Source organism: Dasypus novemcinctus, chromosome 8, assembly GCF_030445035.2.
Source record: "Dasypus novemcinctus isolate mDasNov1 chromosome 8, mDasNov1.1.hap2, whole genome shotgun sequence".
NCBI lineage: Eukaryota > Metazoa > Chordata > Mammalia > Cingulata > Dasypodidae > Dasypus > Dasypus novemcinctus.
This window is the reverse complement of record NC_080680.1, coordinates 113,924,336-113,945,207: the sequence shown is the minus strand read 5'-3', so window position 1 is coordinate 113,945,207 and position 20,872 is coordinate 113,924,336. Positions and strand designations below refer to the sequence as shown.

Below are 20,872 nucleotides of genomic sequence, written 5' to 3'. Positions count from 1 at the left end.
TTACGAGTTGAAACTTTGGGTTCCAGAGACTTTGTGTAGCAGGCAGCAGACTCTGAGAATTTGTGTGTGAAAATACTCATGTGCATCTCCCTTGGTTTAACCCGCACTCTGCTGTAAGATAATAAATGTCCATGAGTTGCAGGAATGAGTACTGATGGCTACTACCCCTGTGTTTTACCAGCCTTTTGGTCACTTAGAAGAGGTGCCAAAGATCAAGGAGAGGAAAGTGGTGGGATACAAATGCAAATTCTGCGTGGAAGTGCACCCTACGCTCCGAGCCATCTGCAATCACCTCCGCAAACACGTGCAGTACGGCAGTGTCCCGGCTGTGTCCGCCGCCGTGAAGGTGAGAGCAACGAAGGTCTCCGTGAGCGTTCTTGTGTGTGAGCAATTCCGGTTACTTATTAGCCCACTGTTTCACGCCGCTGGGGAGAGGGAATCTCGGAAGGTGGGCATTCCTGAGTTCTGCTTGCATTGCCTTGGCTTGTTTTGATTTCCTTACAGGTTGGACCTTCCTCATCTTTCCTCAGGGAAAAGGTTGCATTTCCATCTGGTTTCCTTGCACGAGGATAGTTGGGTGGAAACGGAAGGGCCGGCCCTCTCTGTGCAGAAGGCTTCAGGTTATCTTTCTAACTCTGCATTTAGACCCACTGGCTGATTGCAAGTTGCCCAAACTTTTAAATTTTTTTTAGAGTGATAGTAGGTTTATAGAAAAATTGTGCAGGAAGTACAGTGTTCCCACCTACCCCTCCAAACTCAGTTTTCCCTATTATTAACATTTTGCATTAGTGTGGCATCTTCGTTACAACTGAGGAAACAATATAACTATATTATTAACTGTGGCCCATAGTTGACATTTTTAAGGTTCTATTTTCTTTTCTGGCAACTTACATACAGCCTAGAATTTCCCACTTTATGCACTTTGAAATATATAATTCAGTGGTGTTAATTCCTTTCCCGAGAGTTGTGCCTCCATCACCGTCAGTCATAATCAAAAGTTTTCCATCACCCCAATCAAGAAATGCCATACCAGTTAAACATTAACTCCCCATTTCCCAACCCTACCTGGCCCCTCGTAACCTGTGTTCTAGTTTCTGACTTTACAAATTTGTATTCTGCCTAAGTCGTATCAGTGAGATCATACGGAGACATTACTCTGTGTCTGGCTTATTTCATCAACATGATGTCTTCAAGGTTCATGTGTCAGAACTTCTTTCCTTTTCATGGCGAATAATATCCCATCGCATGAGTATACCACATTTTGTTCAGCCATTCATCCGTCGATGGACGGTTGGGTTGCTTCCATCTTTTGGCAATTGTGAATAATGTTGCTATGAACATTGGTGTGCAAGTATCTGAGTCCTTGCTTTCAATTCTTTGGGGTATATCCCTAGAAGTGGGAATGCCAGGTCCTATGGTAATTAATTTTACTTAATTTTCTCAGGAACTACCAAACTGTCTTCTACAGTGGATGAACCATTTTACATGCATAAAGGTTCTTATTTCTCCACATTCTGTCCAACACTTGTTGTCCTTTTTTTTTTTAACAGTAGCCATTCTAATGGGTATGAAATGGTGTCTCCGTGTTTTGGTTAGCATTTCCGTGATGGCTAATGATGTCGAGCATATTTTCATGTGTTTTTTGGTCATTTGTGTATCTGTTTTTGGAGAAATATCTATTTAAGACTTTCTCATTTTTTAATTGGATTGTCTTTTTGTTATTGAGTTGTAGTTTTCCAAGCGCTGGAGAGGAATGAAGTGGGTGCTGTTACTGTCGTCCTCCGTTCCTCCCACAGCCTAACATCTTATTGTCCTCATCTAGCTGAGGGTACAGAAAGTGCAAGAGAATCTGTCTTTTACTTCTCAGCTTGAACAAGCCTAGAAACTTAATTCCATTGCTCTTTATGTCCTCTGGGAAGTGCAAGAGATTCTCAGTCTAAACCTAAACGCCCTCAAGTCAGAGTTGACCCTGACAGTTCCTGGACCTGGTTTGTCTCCTCCATTCCCTCTTCCACATGTTGCTGACACGTGCCTCCCCCGTTTCCCCTGACCTTTATTAGGCTGCCTCTTGTAAACATCATCATCCTAATAGCAGCCAGTATTTCCATTTTTGACCCAGCTACCATCCCTAGCTTCCAGGATAGTGCTCAGCACTTATCATTTTTGAGCGCGTAAGTTAGTTCAGGGCTTTACTCTTTCTCTCTGGATCCCTGAATGATTCCTGTCGTCTGCTCTTCTTGCTTTTGCTTCCTGTGTTGCCAATTTAGGGTCAGGGAAAAGCTTCTGCTTTTCTTCCTTGAAGACTGAAGCCTTCTATCTATCTGCAGAGCAGTGGCACCCTGGGGCAGCAGCGTCATCTTCATCCACACGCTGTGCTGTGTCTTGGGCTTCTTTACTGGAACCATGTGAGGGAGACAGAGCAGCTTTGCTTGCACAATCAGAAATCCAAGGGGCCACCTGAAAAAATGGGTGACATGAGATCAGACTGCTTCTTCATTTTTGAATTGATTGAGCAGCAACCCATGGTCAAGGGGTGAAGTCACTGCTTGCGGGTTGGGGCAGCGAGTAGAGGGGCAGCGGGGCAGAAGCCATTCACTTGGCTTTGTTTTCAAGTGATGGTCCAAGGCTCCTAGATGCCAAAGCTGGTCCTGCTTTTTTCCCTTCCTTTCTTTTCTCCGAGCTGTAGCCCTAACCCATCTTTCTGCCCATTTAGGTGGCATCTCAGTTTGAGTTTCCCTTTTAGGAGTGTTTAGAATTTATCATGTCAGAATTTACCTTTTTAGGCATAATCAAGCAAAGTGGTCTTCAAAAGGGAAGAGTTCCCTCCCCCATCCCGACATTTCCCAGGCAACCTCGACCTGGGTCTGAGCGCGTTGCCCTCAAACCACCGCCACTGCGTGAAGAAGGGCAGTCGAGCTTGCCCTCCCTTTCGGTGGAGCTGGAGAGGATGGGAGGAAGCTTTGGCAGGAAGTGTGGATGTGTTTGGGAGAATGAAGGGAGAGGAGGAAAGCCCGGGCCAATGATGGAGGATATTTATTTTGTTGGTGGGGCATGTGTGTGTGTGTGGTTCTCTTAGCAGGAGGCCGAAGACCCTTCCCACTTGTTCCTGGATGGACTGGAAGCAGCCAGAGATGCCAGCGGTGCCCTGGTGGACCGGGTGGATGGTGAACACTGCTTGCTTGATGGAATGTTGGAGGATGAGACCCGGCCGGGGGGCTACCATTGCAGTCAATGTGACAGGGTGCTGATGTCCATGCAGGGGCTGCGTTCTCACGAGAGGAGCCACCTGGCCCTGGCCATGTTTACCCGCGAGGACAAGTACAGCTGCCAGTACTGCTCCTTTGTTTCTGCTTTCAGGCACAAGTAAGTGCTGCCCGGTGGCGGCAGGTGGGAAGTGGGAGAGGCGTCCTGGCGCAAGGCAGCTACGTAGAGCAGAAAACGCAGGGGTCAGAAGACCCCCCTCGGGGTTTCACGCCTGCCCTTTAGTTACTGGGTTACTAGGAGCCTCGGTCACTTCACCTGTAAAGTGGGGCTAAGAACAGGAGCTTGCTTGGGTGCCGTGAGATGTGGCAAGTGTGGCCCTTTTGTAAATAGGAATTGGAGGTCTTTGTATGATGTGCACAAGGGAGAGCCAAGACGTAGACAGGTTTACAGGTGGATCTACCACGTATTCATCCACAACCTGATCAGCATTGGGGAACTAAAGTTCTGCTTGAGAAACCGAGTTACTAAAGAGTTAAGATTAGGACTGTTAATCCGTGTGACCAAAGAATCACTTCTTGGTATTTTAAAAAAGACCATCCAGGGTAAAGTTTATGGACACCAAAGAGTCACTCAAATTACAGGGAAGTTGAGGGAAGGGAGCTTCCTGTTGCCCATCACTGCATTGGAATTGAAGTTTGGGGTAGCTGTGTAAAGCTTTTTGAGGGGTTAGGGAGAGAGAGACGGTTCTGGGGAGACATAACCTTTTATTGGCTTTTTTCTTTCAACTGTATAAAAGAGAGGTAAATATTCAATAATGTATTCTGACATGCTTGGATGAAAGGTGACTGTAAGATTGACATGCTGTTTATTTTTATGATAATTGGAAGTAAATGATGGACTGTTTGCATCTTAAAAAGATACAGTGCTAGTTAGTCATTGTTGAGATGCAGGAGGAGGCAATGTTTCTATAAAAGTTAGGATGGGTTATAAACTCTTATTATATGGAGCTTAATGTCTAGTTTTTTGTTATTGGAGCCACATACCAGCAAGAAACTGGTATAATTCTCTTCGATTCAATAAATTTTTATTGACCAGCATCTCTAACATTGCCTGACACATAGTAGAACCTCAACAAATAGTTGTGACTATATATGTGAATATACCCTGTGCTAGGCACCCTTTTGGAGGCTTTCGGGGGCACTGAAAGATCAACAGAATGTGAACTAGGCACTAAGGGCATTGGCATCTAGTCGGCCTATGAAGCAGGTGACTTGGCAAAATAAGGCATGGGTTTCTCATATATAGCTCTGAAGTTTCAAAGAAGGAAAAGTTTTGAGGAGTAGGGAGCATTTAAAGTGAGAGATTGGACTTAGTTTAGAAAGGACATAAGATGGGAGGAAAAGGCAAGAGTGCCAGCTCGAGGCGCACAACGCCAGCCTCCGTTGGGGACCAGCTGGTGTCCAGTTTGACTAAACCTTAAGTTCCATGTAGAGAAGTAGGGAAGACAATAGTGAGCCAAGTGAGACCTGGCTTGAAATGCCAGGAGTTAGGAGTCAGTAGTTTATATTTTTGGTAAGATGAAGGCTCTGAAACAAGTAAAGTGATCATAATTGCTAACATTTGTTGAGTCTTACTATGTGCCAGGCACTGTACTAGGCACCTTAAAGTAGTATCTCCATCTAGTCTCAAAACCAGCCCACATTAGGTCTGGTATCATTATCTCCATTTAATGGGTGTGAAAAACAAGGCTTAGAGAGGGTCAGTAACTCCCCCAAGGTCACACAACTAATAAGTGAGAGCTGGAATTTAAACCAGGCAGGCTGACTTCAAAGTCCATGCTCTTGAGTTGAAAAAGGAAATGGGGAGCCCAATTAGGAGGCCGTTCTAGTAGCTGACCCAGGAAGTGAGGATGGAACTTTGGGGATGATTGAGGGAACTAGGATCAGCGTGACTTGGAAAATCTGGCTGCATGTAGAGGATTCAGGGTGAAGAAGAATACAAATGACCCCTAGATTTTAAATCTGGTTGGCAGGGAGGATGGTAATACTATTTATAGAAATAAGGAAACGAAGAAGAAAATTTGTTTTGGAGGGAAAACTGATGGGTTGATTTAGGGCTGGTTGAGTTTAGATAGCTAAAGGACATCCAAAGGGAGCTGTCCAGAGGCAATTGAAAATGCTGCTTTCAAGTTCAGGAGTAAATTCTGTGTTAAAGTGGTAAGGAATATCGTTCCCATATGAGTCATTTAGAATGGAATTTAGTTCTCTTGGGTACTGATACAGTGAGAACTTCTTCCACATCTTGTTTGGTAGACTTATTATTCTTTGGCCAATAATTAATATGAAATACTGTGGGTTCATTATTCTTAAATAATGCCCTTATAAGTTTTCTGTGAAGACTGGTGTGCAGCAAATGAGACTGGGTTTGTAGAAAGGACTGCCAGCCTTTTTGAGCATGTGATTTACTTGAAGACACTGGCCCTTTGCCTCCATATTTAGAAGACACAGGAAGCATGATAGTCCATTGCAAGTAGGTCAATCGCTTTGAAACCTCTTCTCCATTTTAGTGTCCACGATGAAAGTGGAATTGGGTAAGAGAGAGAACATCAGTCATGGCATTTGTAAATGCCATGTATCTTTAATTCCTAGTCTTTCTGTTGTTGAATAAGTTAAAGGGCTAATTGATAGGCGTCCCTCACTTAGTTGTGGAAAATTTGAGTGACCCTTATTTTATCTTCTCTTTTGGGATGCCCTTTTCTAATTGTCAGGAGGTGGTGCTTCTGGAGAACAGAAGCCCGAGTCTGCTAGGATGTGTTACCACTGCCGTGTCTGTCAGTCCAAACAGATCTCTTGAGCTCTTTAGCTTCCCCTCCTTTTTCATTTTAAGTTTTATTAGTATTTTGTGTGTGTGAGGGCCATCACTAGAGAGTAACAAAAGGACTTCGAATAGCTTATAAATGGAATTTGTGGAAAAGGGCAGGAACAAATGTTGCGTGTAATTTTTAATCTAGTCATTTTCTTTTTTTTTTCCTTTCTGCATCAAGTTTGGATCGCCATATGCAAACACATCATGGACACCATAAACCATTCCGATGCAAACTCTGCTCCTTCAAGTCCTCCTATAACAGCCGGCTGAAAACGCATATACTCAAAGCTCATGCTGGTGAGTTGGTAGTCATGATGTACTCGTTCTCAGCATTCTCTGAATTGGAAATCTAATGGTCTTTATTGGGTGACATTCTTTAAAGAATCTCTTGTCCTACACATGAGAAGAAGGTTATTTTTGAGATGGCTATATGTTCCATTTTTTTAAACCTAATAAAATCAATGAAGTCGAAAGGATGCAAAAAACCTGTGTCACAGTTGATTCATGCTATTAACAGGTTAAAATTAGATTCTTTCATTTTTCAGAGACATTTCTAAATACCTAGCCTTTTTAATGGAAATGCAGAGAATTGTTGCAACTGCTGGAGAGAGTCTCAGCTAATCTAAAATTACAATTTCAGGGAAGTTTGAAGGACCCAGGCACTCAAGACGTGAAAGCTTCCACATGGGATGCACTTAGGTACATTTCTGTACAGGGCTAGGATATGACTCTGGATCATGCGTGGCCAGGAGCTATGCTGGTGTCTGTCGCTCTTTCCTTCCGTCTCCTGGCCCTCTCCTTATAACAATCAAACCTTACGTATTGGGGTCTTCGCTAAACATGTTGATTCATCGTCTTGTGTAATCCTCATGACAGTCATAGGGGATAGGTGTGGTCACCCTGAGCTTCAGGTGAGGACACAGGGACTCGGACTTCAGCGGTCGGCTCAAGGCTGCACAGCCCATTCACTAGGAACACAACCCTTTATCTTTTTCACTGACAAGATGCTGCCTTCTCTCTTTTCTCCTCTTCTGTACTTTGCATATGGTTGAGGACCCATAGTAGCCCTCTCCTTTGCCTACAGATAGCTAATCGGAAGTTCACTGAGGGAGAAAAGAGGTATGAGGGAGAAGGACAGTGGCGAGCAGTGTGGGGGTCTTCTCCACAACGTCCTGTGTCATTCTTAGCCCTGACTCAGTGGTAGCCTGTGGCCCTTTCAGAGGTCTTAACAACCTCAAAGAGGCCAAGCATAGACAGAACTGGAGAAATGGAGGCCAAGGAATACCTAGCTAAACTCTCAGAGATCCTTCCAGAAATCAAATCTCATCCTTGGATTTCCTCAGCTAAATTTCCAGTCAGAATTCCTTTCTCGTTTATTAGCTTCTGTTGTGCCTTGTACCCTCGTTTTAATACCATAGTAAACTGCCCAGAGCCTGGGTCCATCCTTCCTTTTTGTCATCTTGTATCCCATGGAAATAATAGCTATGTCCCTTTTTAGTTTACTCCTGTCAAACTGGCTTAATTCAGTAACATTACCAAAGTCTTCCCAGATGCCCCATTGGGTGAGTGGGGCATGGGCCAGGGAGATTAGCGAAATGGGCTTTTCTCTATCTTGAAATATTTTTATGTCTCCAGGAAAACTCTCCTCAGGTCCATGAAGTAAGTGGCTTCAAGGTTCAAATCATTTTTTTCTAACTTGTAAAGTATTCAGCTGGGACACCGTCCTGGTGAGTTTTTCCCATAGGCTTCAGCCTCGTCAAAAGCACTTTTACCAGTGGGAGTTGGCTAAATGATTCGGCTTGTGGGAAGGACTTTCAAAGAGTGCCAGCGACTGCACACTGGCTCCAGGGCACTGAGCTAAAGTTTGTGTTCTGGGAGCCGACTGAGTAGACTGGCCTCCTGTGGTCAGTGGTTAGCGAGAAGGAAGCATCCGGTAAGAGAGTGAGAGTAGTGCAGTTCAGTTCTCTCCACGCTTTGGAATCTTGGTCTCCATGCCTGGCTCTTAGTCAGAGAGTGGCTTGGCTTGGAGAAAGCCAGTACATCTTCTAAATCTCTTACCTGATCTTGTCTGTTCTAGATGGATGATTTTATTTTATTTTAAAGATTAAAAAGTTGTGTGGGCTAACCAAATAATCTGGATTTGAATTCTCTCTGAGGTTGTACTATTCACAGCCCCCCACCAAAGCTCATACAGGTATGCATTAAAAACATTGAAAAGTAGAATAAGGATTATCAGGAAACACTGTTGTCTGCTGACCGGTATAATAGCCTAACTCCTTTGTAATGGTTGGGAGGGACTGACTGGCATTCTTGGTTCCTGGGTCCTCCCACTTCTTTGAAGGATCCATCCTCTATCGTCTTGTGCTGTAGTACGTTGCATAACCGAATTGTTTCTATAGTTCTTACAGCTTTCTTGGACCTGCAAGTTCTGAGGGTCATCATGTAGGAGAGACTTGATGCAAAGTACGGGATACTGTACCCCCTTCACATGTAAAGCCATTGAGTATATTTGGGGTGACAGAAAAGTACCAATCCCAGCTGGTTTTCAGCAAGAACAAAGGGTCATCTGATTAATCTGTGGAGTACCGACTCTGCCCTCAGTTCCTTTTCACTGGTCCACAGAAGTTTTATTGCTGAAAATATTTTCTTCTCTTCTTCCTTTCTTCCTAATCTTGAAAAGAAAACAATACATGCTTATTAATGGAAATTTGGAAATGAAATATAGTCAGTCATCCTTAATTTTATCAAAAGACCACTGCTGTTAACATCTGATGCATTTCCTTTCAACTGGTTTTTCTACAGTTGTTGTTAACAGCTGTTAATGATAATTTAATCTAAAATATATTATGCTTATCTATTTATTCATGTTTTTTTCTGCTATTACAAACTCTTCAAGAATTTATTTTAATGATGTGATGTTCAGCAAAAGGATATGCCCACATTTACTTAATCCTGCCCCTATGGTTGGAAATTTGGGATTTTTTCATACCTTTTTTCCCAACATAAATAATGCATATTTCTAAAGTTTTCCATGTATAAAGGATGTTTCCTTAGTATAGATTCTCAAAAGTGGAAGTATTGGGTTGAGGCCATGAGCGTTTTTAAGTTTATTGTTATATTAAACCAAAATTGCTTTCTGAACTGGGCATGTGAGCAAACATCTGTCTAGCAATGTAAGCATGCCCATTTTACACCCTTAGTTCCTAAAGTATAATTGGTTTACAAGGTGACTTGTGGCCAAAGTGAATCATACCCTAACTTAAGTTGGTCATTGTGATCAGTGCTGTATTTCAGTGATATAAAAATAATTGGGGTAAAATACTAAAAACTTATTTTTACTTAAATGTATTGTTTATTAAAAAATATTGGGGAACATATACTCATACACATGTTTATACATACACAACTTTCTCTCAGAGAAATACTTACTTCTAACCACTTCTGCACTATTGATTGAATAATGAAATGGTGCTTCATACTGAGGTTTGTGAACTGATCCAAGATAAAAGCTATAGGGTGTGTAGCACAGTACAGTTTGCACTGAGTGAATTTTTGCGTAAGAAGTCCCTGATGGATCCTTGGACTGAGAATCAAGAATATTAGTTTTTGCAAATGATAAAATTGACAATGTCATTTCTAAGTATGGAGAGCGAGAAAGAAGGATTGGTAAAGCCTTTCTGAAGGAGGCATCATAGACGATTGGCTTTTATTTATTCCCTGTTGGGGAATCGAGACACAGCTTCATCCTTGTAAGCAGAGCACAAAATGATTATGAGGCTTGTCGGAGAGTTTCAGTCCCAAGGAGCATTGTAGTTGTAGGAACAGGTGGGTCGTTGGTTCATGAAAACCCACACACCAGGACGCTTGAGAAGCACTTGTCTAGAGTGACTAACCATGTTATTTTGTATTCCGCCCCCTGCCTTCTACCCCTCTTCCCCTTTATCCTCTTCTGCCCTGACCACCGTCTTTTCCCAGGAGAACACGCCTACAAATGTTCTTGGTGCTCCTTTTCCACCATGACAATCAGCCAGTTGAAGGAACACTCCCTCAAGGTCCACGGAAAAGCCCTTACCCTCCCCCGACCGCGAATTGTCAGTCTCCTCTCCTCACACGTCCACCACTCCTCACAGAAAGCTACTCCAGCCGAAGAAGTTGAAGACTCCAATGGTAAAAAAGGGGCTTCCACGCCAGAAGGAACCCCTGAGGGTGGAGGTGGGCTGGGATTTGGGTTGCCAGTCATTCTTCCTAGAGGAAAATCACGACGGTTCAAATGAAGGAAGAAATGTGGAAAGGCTGACATAGTATAGAAGTGGAGTTGGAGGGTGACGTGAGCTCAGTGAGAGCCTGTTGCACCAGGACAGATCTTTGTGTGGGAGGGACTCATGTTGGTCACTTTGTGGTTTCGAGAAAGAATGAAGAAGGAAGTCCATGGAGCTTTATTTCTTCATGTATTTATATCCTGTCTTATTTTTTTTAAGTACATACTGTGAAGTGTTTGGGGGTGTTGGGCATGAAATCTGGCTGTACCAGATTCCAAGTAGGATTGGGAAAGTCAAGGGTCAAGTCTGACTGGGTTGTTCGATACTCTAGGGTAACATACTGCTTTCTTAACAGAAGAATGTGGAGGATGCATCTGTTGGAAGGAGGGCTTCACTGCCCAGTTTGGGCAATTCAGTGGAAATACAGAAAGCAGTGGAGAGCGTCTTCTCACTGACAATGTGACCCCAGAGCTATAGGGAGAGAGGAATTCAGCCATGAGACCTGCAGGGGTGGGTGGCCTAGTGAGCAGAGGGAAGGTTTATTATTTGGGTCAGAACAGAAACAGACCTTTTTTGATTACTCAGCTTGTCAGGTACTGAGGAGAGGAGGGAAGTATACAGAATCTTAGAGGTGTAGAAGATGTTAGAGCTGTTCTATTTTAACTCTTACAATGCTTGAATCCCCAGCATCTGTAAAAAGCACTTATCTGGCACCAGCTTAAATACTTTGGGGTCAGGGAACTGACTGTCTGCCAAGGTCTACTCTTATATTTTGTGAGGACGTTAGCAAGTTCATGCACCCTTTGGAATAAAGGCTTGGATTTGAATCCCAGTTCTCTTGATGGTAGTTGTGTTTCCCTGGACAATTTTAGGTTACTCCATTCTTATATAAAATTGGATAAGGATATCTACCTCAACAGAGAGATTAATAGGGAAAAGGACACATAAAATGCTTAACACAGTATCTGACTCACTGTAGGCACTTAATAAATGGTAGTTTTCATCCTTTGGTTGCAATTCTGGCCTTTGGGACTGTATGTACTAAGTGTGAATTTTGGATTTTTTTTAATGTAAGGGTTTAAAAAGAGCAATTCTTCATATATCCTGAAAGATCTGAAGATTGGAACAACCCAACCTGTCAAGTAGTCGAATTATCAGATTCTCAACAGAGTAAACAAGTAATTCTTATTACTAAGGTCTATAAGCAGACAACTTGTAGGAGGAAATGGAAAGGTAAGTCCTGAGGCTAGATGCTGCCTTTATTGGGTTGTAGAACCTGGTGACCTTTCCTTTGCAAATCACTGTTAAACATCACAACTTCTTACTGATTTCCCTGTCTTGAAGGACTTCTTTGTCCTTAACAAAGAAGGCTGGTTATTATGGCTGTGACTTCTAATGAATTGAGCACACTGTCTCCTCAACTATACTGTAATTGTTTAAAATGTAGGTGAAAGCCTGTTTTGTTTTGTTTTGTTTTCCAGGAAAACATCAATCTCAACCTAGAGGTGGGGATTGGGGGAGGAGAGTATATCTTTAAAGGATACAGAAAATGTCCCCTTTTCACCTTGGGAGTCTGTTCATCGGAAAAGATTGCTATCTTGCAACCAGAGGACAAAATATAATTTGACCTATATTGTCAGGTTTTTATTAACAAAGGTTTTAATTAATTGCTTTCATCTGAAATGGCAGCTACACCCATGGAGCCATTTGCGTGAAGTTGATCCACCCAAACACCATTTCCAGCAAAGGCATTTCCTAGACATTTCTCTCAGTGTCCTACCTTCTTTTTCCTTTGTCCTTCTTCTCACTTGAAAGGTGGCATCAGTCCCAGGCCAAGGGAGTCCCGCAGACCACCCACCACTGCCTGGATCATCTCCCCCTGAATGAGCTAAAAAGAGTTGAGTGAATCACCTTCCTGCCCAGACTTATATGTGCACAGAAGAATCAGAAATGACTGCAGGACCTTTCTGGCCCTCAAAGAGCTTAGAATCAAATGTTCAGAAGAGATTATCAGCATCCATAGCCCCAAGCCTGAGGCCTAACCTCTTCTGTGGTTGATTTTAGATTCTTGGAAGCTGAACTGGGTTAGGACCAAGGTGTGTGCGTGGGGGGGCGATTCTCAGAAACGTGACGTGCTATTGATATTTCTTCAAATACAGCCACAGAAAGATAATTTGGAATATATAAGGGTTTGGGTGCTTCTGTTTTCCTTTTAAAGGAGGCACATAGTGAGTGTGAGAAGTCCCTGGGTGGGAGCTGTTGAGTGAAACCCTCACAAAAGTCACTGGATTCATGCCATTTTAAATGTATACAAAAAATCTACGTCAATGTGATTGGTTTAATTTGATGATTAGAAGATGGGGGTAAGCAGAAAGAAAGGCCACAAATGGACTGTTTTCCTGAATGGATAATTATGTGGAAAGAATAATTAGTAGTTCATTCATTCAATAAATATTTGCTTGAATACTTGCTCTGCACGGTTTTGGAGACATTGAGGCCTAAGAATGACCAAGGAGGCCCACACGAGGGAGACTGTCTGCTAGGGAACAGGGTGGCAGATTCCTAGAAGCGGCTAAGTCTTTACAGGATAAAAACACAGCTGTGGGGTTAGACGGTAGCCTGTAAATCACGCCTTGAATGGTGTTTGAAACACACGCAAAATCCAATTGCACATTTTAATAGGGAGAAGCTGTGGGGCTGTTGGCTCCCGGTTAAGGTTTCCCACACTGCAGATGCCAGGACACTGTGAACACAAGAACCAAAAATGTGTCACAGGCCTGGGCAGGGGTGGGGAGGGGATGGAGTAGAGATCCATAAAACCAGGGAAATCACCAGTGTGATTCCCTAGTGAGGGGTGTGAATAAAATGAGTTGACATGCTCGTGCTGTTTACAGTGGTCAATTGCTTGCTGTTTTGAGAGCAAGCCAGTCTTCTCTGGCAGAGGGAAACCGCCTGAAAAGGGAGGTTCTTCCAAAGTGGCTCTCCCTCCCAACCGAGAGGGCAGCTCTGCAAGCCAGGGCAGCCGAGAAAGCAGGACTGAGAAAGTGGAGGGGAGATTTCACCCCAGCTGCCTGGACACACACCTGTTCTGTGTGTAAACACGGCCCTGGGACTCTGGGCTGTCAATCTGGACATGTTTCTCCAGCCCAGGCTGGATCAGCTGTCAGAAAGAAAAGCCAGGGCTGTGCCGTGTTGGTTTTTGGTATAGGATAATGGGAAATGACATGTAATTGCTATTCCAAAGGATGCATTAATGGGAAACAGCCAGGTTATCTGCAAAGGGGAATGCTCTGCTGGGTTTGGGCTTACTGGGTTCCCTCTCCTACCATATAAAATAAAGGACTGGGTTATATCAGGCTTTTTTCAAATCTGCTCTCAGTACAGAAGAATGCACACACAAACACACACAGACATACAAAACAACAAAGAAACTAGGACAGCATAGTTACCTATGCAATTTGTTCAAGTATAAGAAGATACACGGTGTATGGACAATGGATAGGTAATTTAAAATTTAGGGTCATCCTTTAGCAGAAGTCAGGCCAACAGTAACATTCCGTCTTCTTCCTCCCTCGATTTTCTTCCAATAGATTATTTGGTTTCTCCCAACTATCCAGTTGTGTTTTATAGAATTATCTGCTTTAGGAAATAGCTACTGTGTGCATTTAAAACAAAAGGAAGAATCACACCTGAAGACCAGGTGCAAAATGAAGACAGTGAATGAGGGTGACGCAGTTTTTTCTTCAGTGCCCTAGTCAGCAGCTGGGGAGAACGTTAAGAGCCCTTGGTCATGACGCTTCTCTTTTTATGGTATAGGTTTTGATAATGTCCACCCTAAAGAGAAGTCTTTGATATTATGGCTTAATAGGAAAACGTTATAAGGAGTTTTGTGATTATTTTTAATGAAGGGTTTTCTGGTACAACTTTTCAAGTGGCTTCTCCATTCTAGCTTTTTTTGTTCCATAGACCCCTTTGCCAGTCAGGTGAAAACCACAGATCCCTTACTAAGTCCACACTACACTGTGTATTATTTAGTAAATATATCACACCCCTACCAGCACGTCCCTACAAGAATAAGGTTTTCTTGAATTTCAATTCAAGCTTGTGGACCCTGGTTAAGAGCCCCTGCACTAAAATAATTTTTGATAAATCTTGTTTTTATCGACCTACTTCACAGCAAGGAAGCACAGGTACTTCTAATTGGCTGTCAAATTCCAAGTCCTGCACTGCATTCAGATTTTACCATTTAGTCATGCTTTCCTCCCTTCCAGAATGACCTTGCTAACAATTACTGATGTTCCTAAACACCTCTGTACTAGCTACTTTTGATATCTAAGGTCTTCATTTCATATAAAGATGTTCAAGTGGTCATAAGGTGTTGTCTCAGTGGGTGGAGACCCACAAAATAACAGAAAGAACATTGAATTCCATGCCTTTGAAAATTGACTTTCACTGGCCCCAGACCTTCACTGATTACTCTTGTATCACTTACTTCTCGATGCTCTATTTGTGCTTGTGGATATGCTACTCTAAAGCTATTCTTCAGAATCATTTTGAGTTCTGTCCCGTACTTTTCCAGTGGGGCCTCTTGACTAGTGTCTCAGTTTGCTGGGAGCTGCTATGACAAGTTCAACGCTCTGGTTTGTTCCATTAAGCAACAAGGATTTACTGGCTTGTGGTTGTGGAGGCGAGAAGTCCAAAATTAAGGTGTTGACAGGCTGTGCTTTCTCCCGGAGTCTGTAGCAGTCGGGTTCTGACTTGCCACAATTCCTGGGGTTCCCTTGCCTTGATCTCGGCCTCTGCCATGCTGTGGCCTCTCTGGTTACCTTCTGTGGCTTTTTCTGACAGGCTGCATCTGCATTTCCTGTCTTGTAAGACCTCCAGTCATATGGATTAGGGTCAGCCCTGAATCAGTTTGACCTCACCTAAATAGGATCATCAAAGATGCTTTTCACAAATGAGTCCACGCTTCCCCCAATAATAACCTCTTCAGAGCTGTCCTTCACAAATGGGCCCATACCACTGGACTGGGTATTAGGACTTGAACATATCTTTATGAGGAGTGTGATGCAATCCCCAACGAGTAGGTACTTATTAAATATTGACTTCTTTGGAGGCACCATGGTTTTCAACTCTGTTCAGATTATTGCACTAACTCCAGAGAGCCAGTAGTTTTATTTAACTTCCTTTTAAGAGGCAGTTTCCAAAAAAAAATCCCCAAGATTAAGCTTTAGGGACTGCTGTAACAGAAAGAAGAAAAATAACTTTCTGACAGCAATCATTCTGCTAAGAGGAAAAGATCTTCCTTGGTCTCCGAATAATGAGACCTTTTGTAGAGGTGAGAAACTAAGATGGAGATAGGGCACAAGCCCTTCCATCCCTCAGCAGACAGCGGTGGGCCTGGAGAGATGGATATTGCCAGTGGTCAGCAGGAGCAAGGACACTAAGCTCACACACTGGAGTGCCTTAACTTGTTCTCTGTCTCTTGGTCAAAAGAACTTTCCATGTTTTGTTGCAGTGAAATCAATATTCAGGAAAGCTGTAGAGAGAAGCAGACAAAGCTTGTAAATTAGTAAGATTTTCTATTCTACCTGAAAATCTTAACTACCAGGCTTTTAACATAAAACAGTAAATTGGTTAGAAGAAACTCATTTTGTGAGACTTGCGTTGGTCAAAGGAGGTAGCAGACCTTTTCGGTAAAAGGCCAACTATTTTCAGCTCTGTGAGACAATACATTCTCTGTTGCATCTACCCACCTGTGCCTTTGCAACACGAAAGCAGCCACAGATAATACATAAGCAAATGGACATGGCTCTGCTCCAGTAAAACTTTATGTACAGAAACAGGGTGGACTGAGTTTGGCCTGTGGGCAGTACTTCCATGTTTTACTCACGCATTTATCTTGACTTACTTCACTGATCCAGGCCATAGATGATTGGGGTACAATGGCAGCAGTACCCATGAAATTAATCCAATCTTTAATACATGTCATTATCAACTCACCTATTTTTAACATTTGGAATATTCCTAGGTGTCACCTAAAATGTCATTTTACCTAGATACATTCTTCGTTTCATATGTAAAATGCAAGGTATTCGATAAAGCTTTAAAAATATTAGTGCACGAATTACATTTAAGCTTGAAAGAATTGTGGTAAGTCTAGCTCCAAACTACTGACTCATTTAAACTTCACTGAGGCAATACTTGACACTTAAAAATTAAGATCTGAGATACTTGCTTTCTGAAGGGAAGCTTTTCACATCTCTAAATAGGTCAGACATAAAATTCAACCTTTAAGAGGATCCAATTAGTTGCTAGAACAGCAGACCTTGCACACAGGTTCCAACTGCAATCAGATTTCTCTTGGGGTGAAAGAAAGAAGAGGTGGTTTCTTTTAAAATGACGGTAATGAAATGGAGACTCTCAAGTGAATAATGGTGAGGTACAAAGATTTACATCGTTTATAGCACATGGGATGCAGGGCATAATTTTAATGGCTTGACTCTAATTTTTAATAGGTTCTGCTGGTCTCAAAATTATCTAACCAGAGAATACTAACCTTCCTTTTTTGACATAAGAATTTCTGTGTTAAAATATCATCTAGATTTTATTTTAATTCTTATTATGAAGAATGGCCTTCCCGCTATAAATACTTAGAGGTCAGCAACTCCAGTGGTAAAAGAAAAAGGGGGGGGGGGAGGGATACTAGTGACTTGGGACTCTCTGATTCTCTGTTATATACTTGGATGTCTTCAGAGACTAAACTGTTAGAGCTTAGCCTCGCCAGCAAAGAGGAACCCTCCAGAATTATCACCACCCTGAGCTTGAAGACCATGTGATAGACCCTTCCCAAGAAACCCACCTGCCTGGGATTTCTGTGACTTTTTAAGTTAGTCACAGCTCCATGTGCCAAGGATTAAAAAACATTTCCAATATCGTCTGCCCATGTCCTGGGAACTTAGTCAACGAACCCATCTCCCTCTTCCCATGCCAAGAAAAACATTTGTTCATCAGAAATATATGCATGTACTACCAAACTCACTCGGAGCAGGGTTCTCAGCCACATGAGCATTTGCTTCAGTGTTCCTCAACTGACTTTTGCATCTCCTGCTGAACTGCTTGGAGATAACCTAAATCCCCCAAACCTCAATTATGTGAAGTGTGTTTTAAAACATATATATATTCATTGGTTAGTCAAATGATCTAAAACTGCACACTTTGGTGGTTCTTTTGAAGAAAGAATTCTCCCTCGTGTCTTCAGTGCTCCTCTCAAATTTTTTTTTCCAGGGAGCTTAAGTTAGATATGTTAGATCAATTTTATTTGAGACTCCTTATGACCCAGAGAAATTCTCTTCTGTTCTCCACTGCTCTGCCTGAGGAGGATTTTACACAACAGAGGAAAGATATTGGCATTGAATGGACTAACACGACTGAGCAGTGACTCAAAAGTAGGCACCTGGGACAGCCTAGCTAGAGTAGAGGGTGTGTGCAGGGAAAGATGGTATGTGAAAAAGAATTTTGAAAAAATAAAGTGCAGAGACAAGAAGATGCCGGAAATAACCTTTCAGAAGCAGTTATTATTTCTTGTTCTTTAAAAATGAGTTTTGATAAGGATAGTCAAGGAAAGCATGTTCAAATCATGGACACATTTTCTCGTTAACTCATTCATTATCCTGAGTAATACCCAATAGAAACGTTCTGTTGCTGGGGGTTAAACAAAATGGCCAGGTAAAGAATGGCCAAAGGGATCTGCGAAGCAGTTAAGGTAGGAGGAGCCTCTTCCTTTCTGCTGAGTTCCATCTTGCTTTTTGTGCCCTTTATGCCCAGGAAGGGGCATGCTCCTGCCCTAGAAGCTCTTTTACTTTGCAAGATGTTTCAGTCATCATTTTCACGCAAACGAGAGGTTTGGCTGAGAGTGCAGGGCCCAGCTAAGGTTTCATTTACCAGTATACTGCTCTTTGGAAAGTCCTTCCAGCACTAGGTTCTTCAGCTTCCACAGGACACAGAGTATTCTTAGATGACTTCTCGCAAGCCACTCTCCTTATGTCATCTTTTATTTTCATGTGCTGTGAGTACTCCACAGAAGCTGCAGTGGTAGCCTCGTCAAGCAACGTAGGACCTTCTAAACCCTTATTCTAGCTCTTGATGTTTGACTTTGCCAGTTCTTTTCCCTCCTTGACCACTCTGGAAGTCATTTTGGTTTACATAAGGGTTCTGCATGTCTCCTTTTTAAATTCCTAAGTGATCAAATATTTTATTTTAAAAATTCTGCTGATTGCCTTAAATTTGCCCTTTATTATGTCAAATTAACCTAGAGGGGCAGGTTATTAGTCTCCTTTTATAGAGAAGGAAACTGATACCCAGCAGAGTGAAATGCTGAGTCCCAAAGTCAAAAAACTTGTATGTGGTAGAGGAGAATTTCATCATACACAGCTTGGTCTGAATCCAAAGTCTGTGTCCTCAACCTTTTTGCCATCTCATTGAAGTCTAGCAGCAAAATTAATCATCCATCAAATGATCCCGGGTCCTGGAATCTTCCAAAGCAATCCAAAGACAAGGCTTTATTTTTTTATTGATATTTGGTGCTTAAGATAATAGTTACACAAGTAGCATTACCTTCAAGGAGAAAAATATAATGAAGTGAAAAATGGTGTGTCTGGATTTTAAAGACTGTAGTCGTGGAGAGGAGAACGGGTTGATGAGTCACAGATGGCTTCTTAGAAGAGGTGGGGCTCCAGCTGGGCCTTGCCGGGTGAGTGGGATTTATACAGGCAGAAGGAGGCTGTTACAGGTGTGAAGAGTATCAGAAACATAAGCTCTACAGCAGAAAGCATTCTAAGACAGCAGTGAGACCAGTGAACAGAGTAGAGGGTGTGCAGTGAATTTTGAGGGTGGAGAGATACCCAGACAGTAGGGGTCCTTAAGGCTAAGAGCTAAGTGCCTTTCTCCTCTGAAAGGGCAGGGTGCTTTTGAGCTGTGTGTCAAGGCAGCGTCTACGGGGCTTGGAGAAGGAATGTGCATTTATAAGTCATCGGTGGTAGTCCTCCCCTTCCAAGATGCCTATTTGGATTTGTCTTCCTGGTTACAGAAGAATACATACTCGTGACTGGAGAACAGCTTTATTGAAATACATAGCGTAAAAGATGAAGGTCACCCACAATGCCAGGCACACACCCCCTCCCTCAGATAATCTCTATTAACAGTTTGCTAGTGAGTCATCTAGAGCTATGCACATAAAAGTTTAGGTTCACAAGTTTTATCACTATTTGACTTGCTACAGGTCCGAGGGTCCATGTCTTAAAAAAAATAAAAAGACTACCCTTCAGATAGTTAACATTGAGTAGTTAAAGGATTTAAGCATTGTGTGTGTACAGATGTGTGATATGTGTGTTTAAGGTAGGATTCTCGGAATTATATAAGGCTTTTGAAATCTTTAAAACTTCATTATTTCATTTTAAGGCTCACTTATCCCTTAAAAATTACTTAAGTCCCTTTTCCTACTGCTTACTTAAGACATAACGCATTTAAAATATTGGCAAATGGTCCATAAGCTAAGTGACAGATCAGGATTACAGACTGTCTAGATCTACAGGCTGAAAATGAGATTTTGGTAGGGGATGAGAATAAAGAATTTTGGGTTACCTCTGACCCTCGTAATTTACTTCCATTTCTGAACTTGCAAAATACTTTTTATCATTGAGTAGCATATCTGTCTCCCCAACTAACCTGCATGTTCTTTGAGGTCAAGACTGTTTTCTCTTCAGTTTCAAAGCCTCAGCATTCAGCAGGCCATGCAGTAAGTATTTCTTGGATTGGTTTGAATCCAGGCTGCAAGAACAGTTGTACATGAGAGCTGACCAAACAGCAGTTTAAGTCTGAAAAAGCCTAGGAACTTTAGTGAATGCAAGCCCAGTTGTGTCACATGATACTGGGACAATTCCAGTGGCATTGGGCTGCGGCTACATGGTGATGTGTGTATGTATACCATGCTGATGTGTACACTGTATTGTGTGTGTACCATGGCACACAGGTATACCATGATGTGTGTACTGTTGTGTGCATGTGTACTGTGATGTGAAGGTGTGCCATGTTGTGCATGCACACGGTGATGTGGGTGCACATGGCGATGTACGTGTGAACTGTGATGTGCATGTCTTGCATTGATGCACTTTTCCTTGATTGCTCCTCCCTCCTCGATTTAACTAAAGTTGGCCTTCCCCCCAGTGTCAACACCATGTTCCTTGCAACATACTACAACAAAAGTGACTAATGCCTTTCCTCTGAAGCAGCCAAGACAGGAGTGGAGCACATTCCTTATTTTCTGCCACGTCTTGAGGATATTTCTGTGTCTTCATGCAATAGTCCCTTTTCCATTGCCTACTCTCTGCTTATTTTCTTCTGCTTGTTCTATGGAATGTTCTTTTGCCTTCTAACAAACTCAGCACAAGGCTCACAGCCTCTTTTCTGCTCCAACAAGACCATTGTGCTCCAGAATTTCAGTGTCCAGAATCAAATGGTGATGGCCTATCCGTCTCTTCGGCTGG

At 42.5% G+C, this 20,872-nt stretch overlaps 1 protein-coding gene across 1 annotated transcript in view; it reads left to right on the top strand.

Moving 5' to 3' along the window:
- ZNF462 (zinc finger protein 462) overlaps nucleotides 1–20,872 on the top strand; it is a 130,878-nt gene that overhangs the window by 60,479 nt on the left and 49,527 nt on the right. The window contains 4 exon segments of the mRNA XM_071217080.1: nucleotides 182–346; nucleotides 3,260–3,363; nucleotides 6,248–6,366; nucleotides 10,045–10,236. Coding sequence (XP_071073181.1) covers nucleotides 182–346; nucleotides 3,260–3,363; nucleotides 6,248–6,366; nucleotides 10,045–10,236 — 580 coding nt within the window.